The sequence below is a fragment of the Typha latifolia genome, chromosome 11, assembly GCF_019914945.1.
Source record: "Typha latifolia isolate L0001 chromosome 11, TyphaL0001v2, whole genome shotgun sequence".
Lineage (NCBI taxonomy): Eukaryota > Viridiplantae > Streptophyta > Magnoliopsida > Poales > Typhaceae > Typha > Typha latifolia.
Window position 1 is genome coordinate 213,155 of NC_133096.1, and position 19,756 is coordinate 232,910.

General features: G+C 37.3%; 1 protein-coding gene across 4 annotated transcripts; it reads left to right on the forward strand.

The window, feature by feature from the left end:
• Positions 1 to 1,327: 1,327 nt before the first annotated feature.
• Positions 1,328 to 18,790, forward strand: LOC140797229 (DNA cross-link repair protein SNM1). Of its 4 annotated transcripts, none has more exons than XM_073150513.1 (9): positions 1,328 to 2,188; positions 2,816 to 2,996; positions 3,129 to 3,368; positions 3,450 to 3,594; positions 17,404 to 17,538; positions 17,626 to 17,692; positions 17,769 to 17,846; positions 18,131 to 18,183; positions 18,263 to 18,790. In XM_073150513.1, the coding sequence occupies exons 1-9, from the start codon at positions 1,714 to 1,716 to the stop codon at positions 18,377 to 18,379; spliced, it is 1,491 nt and encodes a 496-aa protein (XP_073006614.1). In that variant the 5' UTR covers positions 1,328 to 1,713; the 3' UTR covers positions 18,380 to 18,790. The 4 variants fall into 4 exon arrangements, with proteins under 4 accessions (XP_073006614.1, XP_073006615.1, XP_073006617.1 ...); XM_073150514.1 differs by having other exon boundaries at positions 3,129 to 3,362; XM_073150515.1 differs by having other exon boundaries at positions 1,561 to 2,188; positions 2,831 to 2,996.
• Positions 18,791 to 19,756: the final 966 nt, after the last annotated feature.

The following is a 19,756-nucleotide window of genomic DNA, read 5'->3' on the forward strand; positions in this document are numbered from 1 at the left end:
GGAAGCTGCCCTTCCCTCGTGTGAAGGTCATAAATGATAGGAGTATGCAGACTAGAGGGAATTTTATTAGGAAAGAAAAAAAAAAAATCAGATTTAGCTTGATTAATTTTTATCTTCTTAATGTACTTATATCTATCAAATATAGAAAAAAAAAAGTAGCACATGAAGCATGGATGACCTTAACCACAACTAGAAGATCATTAGTATACCTTAAATGACATGAATGTTATCACCAAAATGCAATGAGATGAAATTACTGCTATTATATGCATGATTCATAAATTGAGTAAAGAACTTAGCAATCAGAATAAATAAGATGATAAAAGGTTTCCTTGCCTGATACCCTTCTCTTCTTTAAACAAATTAGAAGGTGAGACATTAACAATAATAACAAACATAAGAGAAACCACACAATCATTAATCTAACCTATGAATTTATTCAAAAATTACAAAAGTCGCATAGCTTTAAAAATAGCCTCTCAATAACATGGCTATAAGCTTTTTCTAAATCTATCTTAATTATCATAAAATTATTTTTACAGTTAGAAAAATTTATATAAGTAATGATCTCATGCACAATAGCAATATTATCATGTATGTGTCTATCAGTTATAAAAATTAACTTATCAATATAGGTGGAGAGGCTTTAACCAGTTAGCCAACAGTTTAGCTAGGATTCTATAATTTACATTATAAAGGGAGATAAACTTTACTACAATAATTATTATATTTAGCAACAAACTTTTAGTAGCTAATTAGAATATTGTAGCAAAATTTAAATTTGTAGCTACTTTTTTACTCTACTACTATATTTAGACATAATAGTTTTCATAAATAAATAAAGTAGTGAAATATAAAAAAATATTGCTTTTATATTTTTAGTGACGATTTACACACGATACTATTTATTTTTATATAGTAATAATTATATATTTTTAGTGATGATTTACAAATGCCACTACATCTAAAGTTTGTCACCATAACTAGATTATCCTATTTAGGGATAAATAAAAGATAGGTTTGGCTCCAATGGTCCGGCAAAAAAGAAGAGTTTTAAAAATCAATAAAAGAAGCCACTAAATCATCATCAATAATATCTCAATAATGTTTGTAAAATTCAACTTAGAAACCATCGGCGCTAAAAGCTTTACTGGCCGGTATAAACTATAAGACTTTTCTAACCTCCTCAATAGTAAACTGCTTGAGTAGTTCACCGTTGCAGGTGAGACATAAAATTGAGAGAATATACGTAATCTGATGCTTGAGGGACATCGACGTCCTTAAGCCATAACTCCTTGTAAAAGCCAACAAAAGCATCATAGATATCATAATACGATGAAACAACCAAATCATCATCCTAATACAGAGTTTTTGACCAAACTATATTATGTCTCAGTAGGAAATATGAATTTTACACCCAAATAGGTCACTTTTGAAGAGTTTTTGACCAATCCAGATCTTCCTCCTCCAAATAATAAAGGTTTTAGTAATAGAGTCGGATATTGGATCCTAACTTTCCAACTCCGCGACCCACCCAAAATATACTAGCTAGACCCGCTTCGGCATCCTCGTGAATCGCGATCTTTCCTATAATCTCTCTGGCCTTTCTCATATCTTTCCCGCCGCCCATTTCAAAGCTCGATTCGTTCATTAATCGGAAGCAAGAGGAGAAGACAACGACGGCGACTTCGCATCTCATCTCCTCCCCCTCCGATGGACTCCGAAGTCGGCGCTGATTCACCTCTTCCCCTCTTCGAGGAGCTCGACGAGAATGGCTTCCCCATTGCTTCCTCCTCCTCGTCCGACGAAGTCGGGGGCGACGATGGCGATGACCATCCAGGTAACACCGCGATCTCCGAATCCTTCGTTGGGACGAGTAGCTTTTCCGCCGATTTTTACCGGAGCGGGACTGATTGGTCCAGCTTGGTGGAGGCGGGGGAGGAGGGGAAGAGGGGCCTCGTCCAGAGAAGCCTCTTCCAGATGTGGGGTATCAAGAAGCCCAAGAAAGAGGAGGTGGGATCGGGATCGAGGGCTTCTTCTATGGGGAGAAAGAGACGAAAGACGGCAGTTGGAAGTGCCGCGGATAAGGATCGTGTGGATCAGAAGGTTCTTCCTCGATCGAAAAGGAAAGGGTTTGAGACGAGGTCTGGTCGTCCTCGCATTTGCCCCTTTTACAAGAAACTGCCAGGTGATATTGTTGTTTTGATGTATCTTGTTGATTATTTTCTTCTTGGTGGCTTGATCAAAATGAAGTCTATATCTAAAGTTTGCATTGTGGTCCAGTAATGATGATAGATTGACTAGAAATAGCATGCATTAGTGGGGATTACATAGTTATGAGATGGCTGTACTGAAAAGAGATCTTATATGAAGTTTCTTTTGTAAATCTACGGTTTTCATGCCTATATACAGGGACTTTTTACTACTTCTGGTTGACTTTATTATCTATAGAATGATAAGGTTGAAAATAGAGAATGTGGATGACTCTATGTTGGATTCAGTCCTATTCTATTATCTAATATGATTGTAGAATACATTAGACATTTCTCCACATTGCGCATCTTTAAGCTTGTTTGCTTTTCTCAGGTTCTGCTCCCTTGCCCAGAATACTCTTTGTTGATTTCTTAAAATAATTTGAAAGAACAGGTTTGCTTGACTCTTGCTGGCATACATCTAACCCATAATATGAATAAAGGCTTGTCTGAGTGCTTGTTGTAATTGACCTATTGCATTCTCTTATAAACAATTGATGTTTGGGATGTGCAGACTTCTCATTTACTTTCTGATATTTCCTTAATGTCATTTAACTTTGTAGGCACACCTTTTACAGTAGATGCTTTTCGGTATGGACGAATTGAGGGATGCTCAGGATATTTTCTGAGTCACTTTCATTATGACCACTATGGTGGCTTGAGCAAGAGATGGTCCCATGGTCCTATTTATTGCACTGCACTCACAGCTCGCTTGCTGACATTGTGTCTCTCAGTAAATTCACTGTATGCTTCATTTGAGTGTTACTGAAAGAGTTTTGATTACAGTTTACTAGCATCTTTCCTATAATAACAGAATATGTGATATTCGAGTGTCCTCTAATCTCAAAATAATTTGGTTCAACCTTTTTGTTTCAGTTACATCTGTCCTCTGGAGCTTGATACTGAATATGAAATCGAGGGAATCAAGGTAACCATGTTGGAAGCCAATCATTGTCCCGGTGCAGCTCTACTCCATTTCCGCTTAACCGATGGGACAACCTATCTTCACACTGGAGATTTTAGGGCATCTAAAGTGATGCACTCCCACCCGCTTCTTCTCAATTACCGCGTTAATGTGCTTTATCTGGATACAACATATTTAAACCCCAAGTATAGGTGAACTCTTATAATATTTCTTTAATTCTGCAGTTCACCTTTTCTTCCAGGGATTGTTGTGAAAGTTGTTTTTATTCCCAGGTTCCCACCTAAGGAGGATGTTGTGGATTTTGTCGTAAGGACCACTTGTAACTATCTAGAGAAACAGCCGAAAACCCTTGTCATTGTTGGAGCTTACAGTATTGGCAAGGAAAATGTCTTTGTTGCAATTTCTCAATATCTAAAGGTATGTGTTTGCAGATCAGTTATAGTTAGAAATAATAAGTTTAAAATTCCTCTTAGTGTTAGGTGCTAAGGTTTATATAAAATATATATGCTAAATGATGGACATTTTATCTTCCTAAAGTTGTTCGCATCTTTTTTGTGCTTATCAACATATTGGTATATGTTCGAATAAGGACTCCTGGCAGGTTCACTTTTACTTTCCTTTTTCACTTTGATGCACAAGCCTAAGCTTGACTAGGGGTGGCAAAATTAATCCAACCTAATAATCCGACACAATAATCTGGCTTTTAAATAGATTTGAGTTTAATATAATAGGATTTGGGTCATAAATGGGTTAACCCGTTTCACCCGATTATTAAATGAATTGTATCTGTGTTTATTATCTCAACCAATTAATCCGTTTATGGCCCGATCCGCCAACATGTTTATGACCCGATAACCTGTTTATGATCCGACCAACCCATTTATGACCCGATTAACTCATTTATAACACACACAAATTTGTTTATAAATTGAACAAATCCATTTACAATTCGAATAAATTCGTTTATGATCTGAATAACTTATAAAAATTCGAATAACATGTACCGCCCGGTAATTCGTTTATGACATGCGTAACCCGTTTAATAAACGAGTCATGTTTCGAAATTTCGACCCATTTAATAAACGGGTCGTGTTCGTGTTTCCATTATTATGACCTAACCCGAACATGGCTAACCCTACTTGATTGCCACCCCTAAGCTTGACTGGTTAGTGAACAAGACCATTAGCATGATTGAAATTTGCTTAACTAGATAATTTTCTATTAGATCCTTTTTCCATTGTTTTATTTTTTGCATAATACTACTCAACATGTGTTATTTTTCATAGAAATCCAATTTGACTTTGCATTCATGTTTCTCGTATTAAGGAGTTATCTTAACATGGAAAATTTTATGTAACCTTTGAAGTTTTAGAGGGTTTCGTATGCTGAGTTTAAGCTGCTGCTGATGTTACATTTTCAAATATTATAAAATACTTGAAGGAGATATATTACTTTTCATTTTATAGGGGAGTAAATGCTGAAAAATAGAACTATAACAAAAATATGCATGATATGTAGCAAATAGTATGTAATAAGATTATGTAGAAATTAAGAAGTACAAAAGGAAGAAAAGAACATTTGATATGATAATAGAATTAAGAAGCTGTGTTTGCATTCAGCTCTATCACATTATGCCTCTCATCTACTATAATCACTATGTTCTCAGTTATCATAACTTCTAAGTGTGAAAAAGACATGAGAAAATTTGAAGATCGGTATACATGATATTATACTGGAATTAAGAAGCTCTATGGCAGCTCTATCATATTGTTTCTCATACATGATAATCACTATCTTATACATGATCATTGCTTCTTTTTGTTGAATGATGTTACAATCGCTCTCGAGAAAGATGATTTCAATCCGAGTTGCAGTTAGGGGTGGCAATCGGGTCGGGTTAAGCGGGTTTGGGTCGGGTCAGATTCGGGTCGGGTCAACATTACCTTGACACGAACACGACCCGATTAATAAACGGGTTGCATTTAGTAAACACGAACACGACCCGATTAATAAACGGGTAACACGACACGACCCGCCTAACCCGTTTAATAAACGGGTCGTGTTAACCCGACACGTTAACACGACCCGTCTAACCCGTATACTTAAACGGGTCGTGTTAACCCGACACGTTAACACGACCCGTCTAACCCGTTTAATATAAATTCTATATAAAATTTAATATTTACTAATTTATTATATATAAATAGTGTATTACACAAATAAAATAACCTATTTTTAACTCAAAATTCATATAATATCAAAATTACAATCCTAATAATTCATCATAATAAAACCCAACCTATTTTTAACTCAAAATTCATATAATATCAAAATTACAATCCTAATAATTCATCATAATAAAACCCATCCAATTGAGTTTAGAACAAATTTCAATTTTAAAAAAGTGTATCATACATTCATACAAACAAAATAATACATTTCCAACTCAAAACTTATACAACATCAAAATTACAATCCTAATAATTCATCATAACAAAACCCATTCAATAGAGTTTAGAACAAATTTCCAACTCTCAAAAATGTATCATACATTCGTACAAACAAATAATACATTTCCAACTTAAAACTTATACAATATCAAAATTATAATCCTAATAATTTAACATAACAAAAGTCCGTACAATATAGTTTAAAATAAAGTTCCAACAAAGTCCATACAATCCCATGATAATTAGAACAAAATGTAGAGTTTACAATCCATTACAAATTACAAATAGTTTGAAATATGTAAACATTATCATTAAGTTCTCCATCTCCAAATATCACGACCCTGCCAAAAAAAACAAAAAGTAAACATCTAAAATATAAGATATATATAAAAACTTCACTTACATTAGTTAATGAGCATTCACCAGATTTAGATTTATGCATTTGAGCATTCACCAGATTCTACAACTTCACTTGCATTAGCTATTAAGTCCAAATTTGTAATATCTTCCGTTAGCTCCTCCAATGCTACCAAATTGTCTATCATAATATGATAAAATAATTAGTAGACTAAACTTTTTTAATATCTATATAAGAAAACAATAATATACTTACCTCTAGTATGAAACAACCAATCTCGAGTACAAATTAAAGCTTCTACGGTTTCGGGCTTTAAAGCACTTCTATATTGATCAAGTACTCTACCACCAACACTAAAAGCAGATTCGAAAGCAAATCGTGGAGATAGGAATACTTAATATATCGCATGCCATGAGAGAAAGATCTGGATATCGAAATTGATTGGATTTCCAATAATTAAGAATATCCAATTTAGAACTTCGATCAATTCGAGGCTCTTCAAGATACAATTCCAATTGTGACTTTTGTGATTTGCTCACAAACTCAAAACTCTCAAATGAATCAAACTCCTACATAAAAAAAAAAAATTATTATTCTGAATATATAAAAAATATTAAAAAAATATAATGATAAGAACATATGAATGGTATTAAATTACCTTCATCATAGAGTTGTTATCTTCGGTATCATTTGAAACTTTACATAAAGTAGTCAAAGATGTCACATTGGAAACTTTAGAAGTATTCTCAACATAGTAATCAAAAAGTGCAAACAACTTCTCGCGGATCTTTATCATCTCATAAGAAGAGCCATAGAGTTTGTTGTATGAGAATTCCACAAAATGTATTTTGAATCGTGGATCTAGAATGATAGCTATCGCCAAAATAATACTTATATTGTTTCCAATATTTTTCAAACTTCACATTCATTTGTGTGGCTATATGACTGATAAAATTATCTGAGCTTCGCATGCCTTCCATTATATTCAATTGGATCAAAACCACCTTAGAAAAATACAAATTTGCTGTAGGGTATATAGATCCAGAAAATAGAGATGTAACATCATAAAACAACTTCAAAAACTTGCAAATCTTTTCAGCTTTACCCCATTCTTCTTGTGATGGACAATATTTGTAATTTGAATCACTCAATTGTAAATGAAGAAATGCACGGCGGTATATAATAGCACTGTCAAGCATTAAGTAAGTCGAATTCCATCTTGTAGGAACATCTTGTCTTAATCCTTTACTGCTATTTAAAGAAACTTGTTTAACACACTCGGCAAAATCTCTGTTTTTCGACTTGTGACCCTTAACATATTTGATACTTTCTCGATTTTGAATACGGAATCATCTATTTCTTTCGAGACCTTCTTGCACTATTAAGTTAAGAATATGAGCACAACAACGAACATGAAAGAAATCACCATCACATAATAAAGCATCATTCAACATAAGTTGGCTCCTCAACAACTCAACAAACAAATCATTTGTAGATGCATTATCCAATGTTATGGAAAATAACTTTTTCTCTATACCCCATTCAGTCAACAATGTATAAATCTTATCAGACAAAGCTATTCCAGTGTGTGGGGTTGGCATTGCACAAAAATTTATAATTTTTTTTTGCAATACCCAATTTTCATCAACAAAGTGTGCCGTGAGACATAGATAACCATCAGTGGTTATGGAGGTCCACAAGTCAGATGTTAAACTGATTCTTCCAGGAATAGAATGTAACCAATCTTTGAGTTTATTCTTCTCCCTTCTGTACATTTTCAAAACATCTGCTTTAGCTGTATTTCTACTAATATGTTTGACCTCATCACATAAGTAACTGTGCAATATTCTAACTCCTTCATAATCAACAAATTGAAAAGGCAATTCATGCTTAACAACTGTCATTGTCATCAATTCACGATATTTCTCCTGATCAAACTTAGAAACATGTAAAGACATTGATCCTTCTGATTTGGCAAGAAATAATTGGCCTATATCTTTAGTTTTCAACTTTGGGCATACAAGTATATGACGTTTCATATTTCCAGTCCCATACTTACTATCTGATATGTATATAACACCACACAATTTACATGTGGCTCTCTTTAACCCATCTTCTCCTTTTGGTAGCTCTGTAAACACTTCCTAAACATTGGAGGTTTGTTTTCTTTTTCTTTTATTACTAGAATTCTCTCCACTAACTATGGGAGGAGGAACCTCCTCAGAAATATTTTCTCCATCTTTAGTACTATTATCACCCATAACTAAAATGAAAGCAATAAAAAAAATATCATAACATGGAACCAAAGCTATGAAACTAAATTAAATTGAACTAAAATCAGGTAAGATGAACTTCTATCAGAGTATTGATCACAAAAGACTTTCTTCCTCAGTATCTCTGAAAATTGAGACTATTGTAATAGTGATATGAAAAGAATACATTGAATAAATAAAATCTTTGCCTATAGACTTTTCTCAAATTAAAAAAAAAAACATAACAAAATGCATAATTTCAAAATGCCTATAGACAGCAATAGTGACTTTTTCTAATTAAACACCTGTTTACTAAATATGTTGTTATGAAATATAGCTAACAAAATATGTGTTTAACAAATATAGCATTATGAAATACAATTAATCAAACAAGTCATTTATTTTTCTAGATACAATATCTAGAGAAATATGTCTCTTAAAACAAGTATATTTCTACCAAACATTCCTATAGTATTTTAGATAAATTTCACATGATATACTGTGCTCATGAATTGATTTGTGATTAGAGTAATCTGTATATTCTCATTATTGTATTAGTTTATGTTAGCACAGAATATATTGCTTGGATTTGATTTGTTTGGCCTATCTGTATCAGAACCTCCTGGATCCCCAAGATCATGTTCATTAAATGTGCCACTTTGTCTAAAATCCCATGAATTGTCATGTAAAGGCTAATGGAACTTGCAAGGCTCAAAATTTGTGAGAAAATCATTAATCGCCAAAGAAATTGAGAAGGAAATCTCACTTTTCCTTTACTAATGCTCTCAAGGAGATTCCTTTCCACAATGGACATCTAATATTTCCTTTTCCAAGCTTCTACTGGTAAAAGAGAAAGCTCCAAGGATAGGAACTTTCGCAGCCACACAATGGCATGCCAATTTAGTGCTAAGGTCAAGTAGGTAGCATGGGCTTTAGGCTTCATGAGAAGCACCTCAATCTGCATGCGAGACAAGCACCAAATGGAGGATATGATAGGATCCGATGTGCCCACTTGTGAGCTGGACTTTAAGGGCTATATGGTACTGTCCATACCAATACCGATACTCGGGCTGAGAACATGAAGCTTTTAAGAAGCAAATTGTCGAGATCACTACACGAGAGGCAAAGCTAAGATCCCCCTTACAAATTGTCGATCATCACTACACGGGCAAAGCTAAGATCCCCTCTCCGAGATGAGGTGAAGATGCTCTTACCGGTATAGCAACTAGAGAGGAGAAGAGATCGAACCTTGTCTCCTCTCGGGTGTCCGGCGGTGCGAGGGTCTCGGGTGTCCGGCGGCGCGACGCAAGGAGCTTGGGTGTAGATGGGAAGGGGGCGACGGCGGGTGTGGGGATTGAGGAGTTGGGAGTTGGGACTTTGGCTATTTGGGTGACTTGAGTTTTAGGGTAGGAGGGTATTTGGGTAAAATTAGAAATTTAGAATATATATGTGTGTGATGGGTTCGCGGGTTCGCGGGTTCGCGGGTCGACCCGACCCGCCCGACCCGTTTACTTAAACGGGTTAAACGGGTCAAGCGGGTCAGAGGCATAAACCCGAACACGACCCAATTAATAATCGGGTTAGGCGGGTTGACCCGTTTATGACCCGAACCCGATTAATCTAAACCCAAACCTGATTAACAGTCGGGTTATCGTGTCGGGTTATCGGGTCGGGTCAAGTTTTGCCACCCCTAGTTGCAGTGCTGGATAGAAATTATCACAAAACTTTCGAAGACAATAGGGATTGATCTAACCGTTGAAATAATCTGAGATTTGGATATGTTGTTTTTCTAGAAGTCAGAAATCCAAGGCCACCAAAATTTTGTCAATCATATAAGTAGATCAAGAGATATGGTAGAAATACTAATCAAATGTCAGGGGTGGCAGAATAGACGTGGAAGATGAAAATTGGTGATGTGGGTAAGATTATGGTTATGAAAGTGGAAGTTGACTATGGTAGATGCGTTAGTACCTTGAACAAATTGAAGGGGAAGAAGAGGGCTTCCAAGTGGACTTGGTCACCAGAGTGAGGTGGGAGAAACGACGGAGGTATAACCTTGGCCATTGGTTGAATCTTAGAGCGGGTACCGTGAGGGAGACAGGAGGAGGGAGAAGGTAAGTGATTGCGATTCCACATATTTAGAGGCTAGCCATACGTCCAAAAACAACAAATAAATCCTTATACGAAATAACCTAGCCGTCGAGCGTTCAAATGGCTCTTCCTAGTGTTCGAAAGCCCCAACTAGAAATCCTTATTCTTCAAAAATAAAAATGATCTAATTCGAGGCAAGTTGGTCAAGTCTAATCCATATTATAATTATGGACAACAACAACTCATCATGCTTTTCTCACCTTGTTCTCAAGATACAAAGTGGGAAAAAATCGGTCCATTAAGTTATTTATCTCCCACTTCGCCTCATCCGTGGGTTGCCCTAGCCACTCCACTAGAACCTCCGTCTCCAAGTGCCCATCATGTCGTCATCGTCGCTTGGCTAGGATCTGTAAGACCCAAACCCTAAACACGTGCATGGCACAAGCCTACATGACACGTGCATGGTACCTGACAATTTGATTAGTTACTGACAAACAAATAAACATGTATCAGCATCATAATTTTATCCACAACACATAAATTGTGAATAACTCAAGTTTAACTGTCAACAGTATACAGATAACCCTACTTGGGCCCCACACAGACCACAACACATCATCAAGAGCTTTTCACAACTACATATACACAACGGTGGTATATATACATAATTATACAAGTACAAAGTCATCTGCTACAATATAAGACAAGGATACATACACACTTTGGAGGATGTCTACTAATATATCAGACAAGATAACTTATCTAGCATATAATACTAACCACACTCTACTCCTCATTCACCTGGGTTGTTGGAAATGAGAAAACAAGGAGAGTCGTGAGCTAAAGGCTTAGTGAATAGAGCTTACTTCGAATCAGTAAAGCCAAACAGAGAGTAAATCATGTACTGGATAATATAAATCAGAAAGAGTATCATGTCATGGATGATTATATGAATGTTCCTCAATAATATATAAATGAAAAATAGATAACATGTCATGTCATAACTGATAAAATATATAATCCTCGACAATGTATAAATAAATCTCCATGTCATATCATCATCATAACTCTCTCTCAAATATGACACATGATGCATGCCGACCATGACCATGATATGATATCAACTGCAACCATATATGATGCTTATTGATCACTCAATAATCAGGTAACCAAATAATAATAAAATCATATGCATTTCTCAACATCACAATCATCATCGACATCTCGGTATAATATCATCATACTAGACCACTGTGCACAGTCAACACCTCGGTACCCGGTCTCAACATCATGTCCAAAAGCTCAGAGCATATTCCGCCACCCGCAAGAGTATCTCAAATATAACCATACCCCGCCACCCGCTAGGGTATCAACATCCATCCAGACCGAGCACCCTCATAGTTGATAGAAACCTCGTGAGGATAACTCGCCACATATGCCCTGGCGAATGACATGTGTCCGAATGTCTGCTGCGCACACAGACTAATGACCTCAGACGTAAGACCAACAGGATTGCGACTATGTCGAGCGATTAATCATCTCCAGGCACGCCCTAACCCTCGCGCCCACTCAGGTATCCTCATGCTTTCTATCAATTATCCTATCAATCACATTTCATGTTTTCCTTATAAATGACAAATCATATGCATATATCCAGTACGATAATAAGTCAATGCATAACAAGAATTTAGGTGGAATAAGAATCAAGAGAAAATGATGCAATGTAGTCTCTGACTCTATCGTCAACACATGCATACTCATGCTAATCTATTACATGCATACTTATGCTACAGATCAACTTGGTATACAATCATAACAGTAGAATCATCTCTATATATATCACCAATGTACTCATATTCTAGATCTACGTAATCAAATGCATGATAAAATATGCTCGACTGTAATCATCTCTAGATAAAATCATATAATCATGCTGGAGGCCAAAACATGCATGTACATAATATATAATATAACATAATTTGAGAAAGGCATCTAGGGGAAAAGACTACTCACCACCACTGTAAATACCAAACAATCACTCGCTCACGTTGCTACGACAACGATCAAGCCTCGATAGCTAGGTCCACAGGGTCTTGAACGGGGGGGTCGGGATCTGAAATTATTTATAACAAATAATGTCAGTTTTTCTATTCATTAAAATTAACCCGGCAAGAAAGATTGTTTCTTGTTGTAATTATGTACTCTTCATTTCTATATTTGTTTTGTTATTTATTAATCATAATTATATTATTTAATAGTGTATTTAAAATATAATTTATCTGTCTATTATTCTCTTTGATAATTAAGAAAATAAAAATTAAGTTACTGCAAATAATTACGTAAGAATATACGTACATAACCCTAATAATTACTATTACCTACTTAGGATTAAAATAGTAATTTATATTGCAGGTATTTTGCTAAACATGATATAATTAGAATTATATACTAACTATGATATAATTATATTTAATTTGTATAAACTAAATACATTAAATTAACTAAGCTAAACTAATTGTGCACATATATATATATATATATATATATATATATATATATATATATATATATATATATATAACTATATATATAGTACTGGGCTCAGCCCAGTACCATGCACAGCAGGGCGTTGGGCCGAGCCTAGCGCCTGGCGCTGTAAAGGCGCTGGGCCGAGCCGGAAGGAGGAGAGGAAGAAGAAAGAGAAGAAGAAGAAGAAGAAAGAAGAAGAAAAAGAAGAAAGAAGAGGGTTGGGCTATGGGGGAGGGGTGCGACTGCTGGTGGCCACTCAGCGGCTGGCCTCTCGCCGACGGCTCAATCCTCCAGCGGTCCCGAGAGGAAGCCGACAAAGAGAGAGAGAGAGAGAGAGAGAGAGAGAGAGAGAGAGAGAGAGAGAGAGAGAGAGAGAGGCTCACCGGAGCTAGTGGAGGTGGCTACAGCAGCGAGTAGAGAGAGAAAGAGTGTTTGAGAGAGAGAGAAAGAGAGAAAAGTGAGCAAGAACTCGAAAGAAAAAAGAGAGAGAGAGAGAAAGAGGAAGAAAAAGGAGAGAGGCGGTGGGGAGGGAGACTGCGGCGACGGCGGGGGCCCACCGCGCCAGCTGGCTCGGCCAGGTTGGTCGGGCCAGCGCTTGGGGCGCGTGGTGCCCAACCCAGCTGCCACTGCATGGCACGACAACTCGTGCCATGCAGTGGAGGATTTTTTTTTGGTTGTTACAGGATCCGTACTAAGCTCGTCCGTCTTACGCTCCTCAGTAGGCTTTGGTATGTCAGTTCCAATGGCTAGATCAGGTCCGATCCTAGCTTTCAGAACTTAGACATGGAAGATTGGATGTACCTATGCTCCTTCAGGCAGCTCCAAGCGATAGGCTACGAGTCTAATATGCTCAAACACCTTGTATGGGCTGAGGAATTGATAGGACAACTTCTGCTTTTGTACATGTCGCAATGCCGCTTGACGATATGACTGCGCTTTCACAAAGACCTAATCAATCACTACAAACTTACGCTCGTAATGTCCACGGTCATAGACATGTTTCATTCGACCTTGAGCTGCAGTGATGTGCTCATGAAGTAGTCTCAATGTCTCATCCCAGTCCATCAGCTCCAATCTGCCTCCGACTTATTTGCGGGTGCCAACCTATCATATGTCTATAGCACGGGGATTGTTTGTCCATATACCGCCTCAAATTGAGTCATCTAAATACTGTGGTGGTAGATGGTATTATAGGACCATTCAGCCCAAAGCAAATACCACAACCACTCTCTCGATCGGTCCGCCACGAAGCATTTCAAATACTGCTCAATGCTTTGGTTGACTATTTCGGTTTGGCCATCTATTTGTGGATAATAGGTCGAACTGAGTGTCAACGTGTCCCCTGTAATCTGAAAAACTCCGCCCAGAAGTCACTGATAAAAATACGGTCACTATCGAAGACGATCGGCCTCGGCATCCCATGGATCTTTAGTACATTTTTCACAAAAATTTTAGCAACTATCATTGCTGAAAAATGATGTGCTAGAGTCAAAAGGTGACCATACTTGCTTATCCTATCGCATAACTAGCAAAACCATTGAGTATCCTCGGACCTCGGGTAGCCCTCTATTAAATCCATCTATATGTCTTCCCAGATTTGCTCTGGAATTGGCAATGATTGGAGTTGCCCAACTGGCTTGAGAGACTCCATCTTTGCTTGTTGATAGATTTGACATTTCTTGACGTAACGTTTACATTCGCATTTGTTCTTATACATGTACAACTTTGAGAAAGTCGCTTATAGGTCCTCTACACCCATTTGTGACTTGTTGTTGGAGTGTCACATGGAAGTACTCCAACAGTCGGCGGCGCGCCTCCAAGTCCGCGGGTACACGGATGCGCCCACAATAAAAAATTAGCCTATCACGTGCCTCAAGCTCCGGTGTCGTGTCAGGTCAGCTATGATCTATTGTAACAGCTCAAAATAAAACTGGTCAGCTATACTTGCATGCCTCAGGTTCTCTAAGAAAGGGAAGGTAGGAGTGGAGAAGGCCGCAAGCTCGGCTGGCGTCAGGTTGCGCGATAAAGCATCGATAGCCAAATTTTTTGTTCCTTTCTTGTACACCATTTTGTAGTCATATCCTATCAATTTGAATGCTCATCTCTGTTGTACGAGAGTGTGTACGTGTTGCTCCAAGAAGTACGGAAGACTCTGCTAGTTCTTATGGATCACAAAGTGTCGTCCAGTGAGGTAAGGACGTCACTTGGTGATCGCGTGAAGTATCGCCAACATCTCCCACTCATAGGTGGACAATTGTCTCGATTTCTTGGATAAGACTTTGCGCAAATATACCACTGGTCTTTCTTTTTGCATCAGCATCGCTCCTGTACCAGCCCCCAATGCATCACACTTGATGAGGAATCGCTTGAAAAAGTCCGACAAGGCGAGAACAAGGACCGCGGTTATGGCTAATTTGAGCTTCTCAAAAGCCGTTTTAGCCTTTTCTCCCCACAAAAAACCATCCTTCCTAAGTAGAGCGGTCAGTGGAGCGGCTATCCTTCCATATCCAGCAACAAAGCAGTGGTAGTACCTTGTCAAACCGAGAAAACCCTACAATTCATGGGCATTTTTTCGCTTCTGCCACTCCACCATGCAACGTATCTTCTCGGCGTCCGCGGCCACACCACCTGCTGAAATCATGTCCCAAATACTCTATCTACTACTCTTCTCATAAACACTTTGATTTCTTGAATTTGAGCTCATATTTTTTCAGCAAACACAACACCTCTCTCAAGTGCTGCAAGTGATCATCTCAAGATTTGCTATAGAGAAGAATATCATTAAAAAACACAAGCACATACCGACGAAGCAAGGGACGAAAGATATCGTTCATCAAGCCTTAGAAGGTCGTTGGTACATTCGTTAGGCCAAACGGCATAACCTAGAACTCAGTGGTCATCATGAGTCCAAAATGCCATTTTGTTAACATCATCAGGGTACACTAGGATCTGGTGGCATCCAGCCCTTGAATCCAATTTGTTGAAGAAGGAGGCGCCTGCCAACTCGTCTAACAACTCTTCAATGATCGAAATAGGGTACTGGTTCTTAACAGTGATGGAGTTTAGTGCCTGGTAGTCTACACAGAACTACCAACTCCCGTCCTTCCTCACCAGTAGCATGGGTGAAGAATATTCACTCCGACTGGGTTGTATGATCCCCTGGTCCAGCATCTCGGTTACCAGTTTAGAGATCTCTTCCCTTTGAATGTGAGCGTAGCGATAAGGCCTCACGTTCACTGGTCTAGCATCTAACATGATCTTTAGGTGATGGTCTACCTCATGTGCTAGTGGCAACCCTTTCAGCTCCTCAAAGAGGGTTGAAAGCTCTTGTAAGACAAGCCAAATCATCAGGTATACCTGACTCATGTGTCTCCTCAGGCTTAGTGAGAGCTAGTTGCATTGTAAATTGAGTCCACAGTGCTCGGCAAGCTAAGTAGCGGCTGCAAGGTAACTCCCTGGTGCGGCCGAATGCCATCAAGTAGCGGCTGCAAGCTGAGTTGAATCTCAGAGTGGGTACCGAGGGTGAGATAGGAGGAGGGAGAAGGTTGGCTCAAGTCTAGATGCAAAATAAATGTCAAATGCTCAATAATATCAAATAGCTATCATTCGACATATTAGAGGTTAGTCATACGTCCAAAAATAATAAATAAATCTTAATACGAAATAATCCAGTCTTACAAAGTTGTTCGAATGGCCAAAACAGTGCCTCTGTATATGCGAATGCAATGCAGGCATTCGAACGCCGCGTTCAAATACCAGGAAGTTCGAGGCGGGTTGGTCGGGTCTAATCCGTATCATAATTATGAACCGCAACAAATGAATTTGCAATAAAATGTGAAAATTTGTTATACATTGGAAAGAGCTCAAACGAAATGGCCCAACATGGTTTCCGGCATCCATTTGATTCCCTCCTCATCAAAACAAAAGTTTAAAGTAATATGCATAAATAAGAATAAAACCAAATAAGGATTTCTCCATACAGGCAAGATTAGGGTGTTAGTTATAGGGAAGTAGAAAGATGTGATTGATAACTCACCAATTACTCTAAAAGTGTGAACTGTTAGAAAACAGTAGTTTTGGTACTGATATTCTAACAATAATTCATCTCTTCTCTTCAGCAGGTAACTGTTGTATCCTTGATAGCATTGTACCAGACATGTCACTTGGCATAGGCTGGGTGTCTAGTGAACAGCATTAGCATGTGCACATGTTGGTGCCTAGGCCACATACCGGGATGTCCTCCTCTAGTCACATAATAAACATAAAGCAGTGTGAAAAGATGCTCCTATATATGCTTTTGGTAATCTCGCAAGAATGTAGATTCAAATAGTCAGAAGATACAAAACTCTGACATTTAACTGATTTATAAACGCTATTACTTGGTTCTTGAAAATTTAAAGCTAAGATTTATTCTAACTTTGCAGTTAGTAGGTTGGTTGGAGTTGCTTTTCTACAAACAGAATTATTCTCGTAGTTCATTGTGAGAGTTCTATACATATGGAGTCTAGCATTTTCAATTCTCAAAGTAAAGTTCTTATATGTGTAGATCCCTATATACATAAATGCATCAAGGAGACGAATTCTTCAGTCCTTTGGCTGGCCTGAATTGTCTGGAAGGCTTTGTTCATGTGGCCAGAGTTCTCCGCTCCATGTCCTACCTCTTTCATTCTTGCGGCATGAGGTCTGGTGTTAAATTTCCTTGCATCAGCTAATGGAGTTTGTTGAGTCAGTAGGGCCTTCTTGTCATCTATAATGGTTGTATTTTTAGAATCTGAAGGAGTACTTAGGGACTTTTAACCAAAGATTCACAGCCGTCCTTGCTTTCCGGCCCACAGGTGAATTATTAATCTTGCTCCTGGAAATCAAGTTTTGTGTTGCAGATTTGCTTGTACCTTTTCATTGCCTCTCTAGGTTGGACATACTCTGGGACTACTGGAAACCAGCTTGAGCTGATCAAGCCAAGTTCTAAAGACAACATAACCATATATGGTACGATGTCTGACTTGAACTTGTCTAAATACTATTTTGTTTCACTTAAATGTATTTATTCTTTTCAAGAGTACATTTCTATTTTCCACAAGCATCAGACAAATATTTTGATGGAGGGCCAAAAGAAAAGGCCTCTCTTTCTATGCAATTGATTGTGATCATGAGAACTGGTAAGATGAAAGGGAGTAGTAGGCAAATTATATCTTAGCTACAAAACTTTTAGTTAAAAATTCGAGTCTTTGTTTCTTCATTGGGTTCTTCATTTTAGCTATTGCTTTTTGCAGGTGTTCCTTACAGCGAACACTCAAGTTTTACAGAGCTAAAAGATTTTGTGAAGGTACCAATTTTAGCTTCGTGACAGAAATTTTGGTTTCAGCTCTATATTCTGCCATTTTGATCCCCATTCTTTTGACTAGTTTCTGAGACCTGATAAGATAATCCCAACTGTTAATGTTGGCAATGCTGCAAATCGTGATAAAATGCAAGCATATTTTAGTGAGTGGCTGAAGATTTCAGGCACAAGTAAAAGTTGAAAGTGCCTTCAGTGTGTAGCTGTTTTTGACAAGTGGAAGAACTTTGTTGCCATCTTATACTAAAGATCACACTGGCCAAGTACCTTCCAGTAAGTTTAGTGAAATATATAAGCTGCTTGCCAATGGGTCTGCTGCAACAGCTAGTTTGTTCTGCACAGCAATAATTAACACATTTTTGAATGATGAAATCTTCATTGTATCAGATTAATCTTTGGATTTGTTATTTGTATTTCTCATTGGTATTTCCTTCCTGGAAATTGTATTGTTATTATCACATTGTAGTTCAGTTTTGAATTTGTAATTGTATATCTACAGAAGATGCTTTCTTCATTTACATCAGTTTGTCAGTTGAATTTCTTGTTTGTATTTCCAATCTTTACCACCTTAATGGAGATTCCAATGTTTTAACTACATTCTATTTGGTGAATTCAATTGCTGATTAGTAATTACATTCCTCCTAAAGAAATCGTGAAAAATGCCCAATTTAAAATACCTAGAATATCTAATTACTTTTTATATACTGTTTCCTTCCTAGATATTAATTTTCTTCTGATTTGGTTGATCTAGAAAAAAAGAGCATTGAAGATGTTCTTTGACAAAATAAAGGTATATCAGGAAGCCTCTTCACAAAATGGTATCGTCTGTCATTTACTTGGATTATTTTTCTCGCATGTTGGACTCAAATTCCCTACGAAAGGGTGATAACTGATTGAATACTAGAAAAACTGATTTGGGAATATGATAAAGGAGGACAATATATATATATATATATATATATATGATAAAGGAGGAAGAGCCCAAATAACTGTAAGGTTTCTTTACAAATAACTACATATGTTTTAGATTTATTCTGCAAACTGTCCTCTTTTTATATGCTTGCAAATTGACTTCCCTTTTATAGGTATATAATTGCCTTCTCACAAACTTGACTTTCTGCTTACATTGCCTCCGACTTCCTTTATCTCCTATTAGAAAAAAAAAAATCTCACATATCTACGGTAATATTGACTGTTAATATCGACAAAAAGTTAGTAGCCTACTACAGTTGCCTTTTACTTCCTTTCTGTTTTGATGAATTTCTAACTAGGAGAGAAGGATGTAGATCTACTCATCCATTTGTTCTTTTCTTCTCTATGTTGAACTGTTACACGAACACATAGAAGAAGCCCTTCTTATATGTCTCATCATTTACTGCAGCTACTACAATTTCATCTCCCTTGGAGATAGAATTTAGGAGTATGCGTGATGGGCAACCATATTTGGTTTTAAATTTTTAATTACTGAAGAACATCTGTTTTTTTCTCCCTTAAACAAGATTAAAAACAGTTGTCAGTAGCTACGTTCATTCTTCTAGTGGTAAATGCTCATAGAAGATTG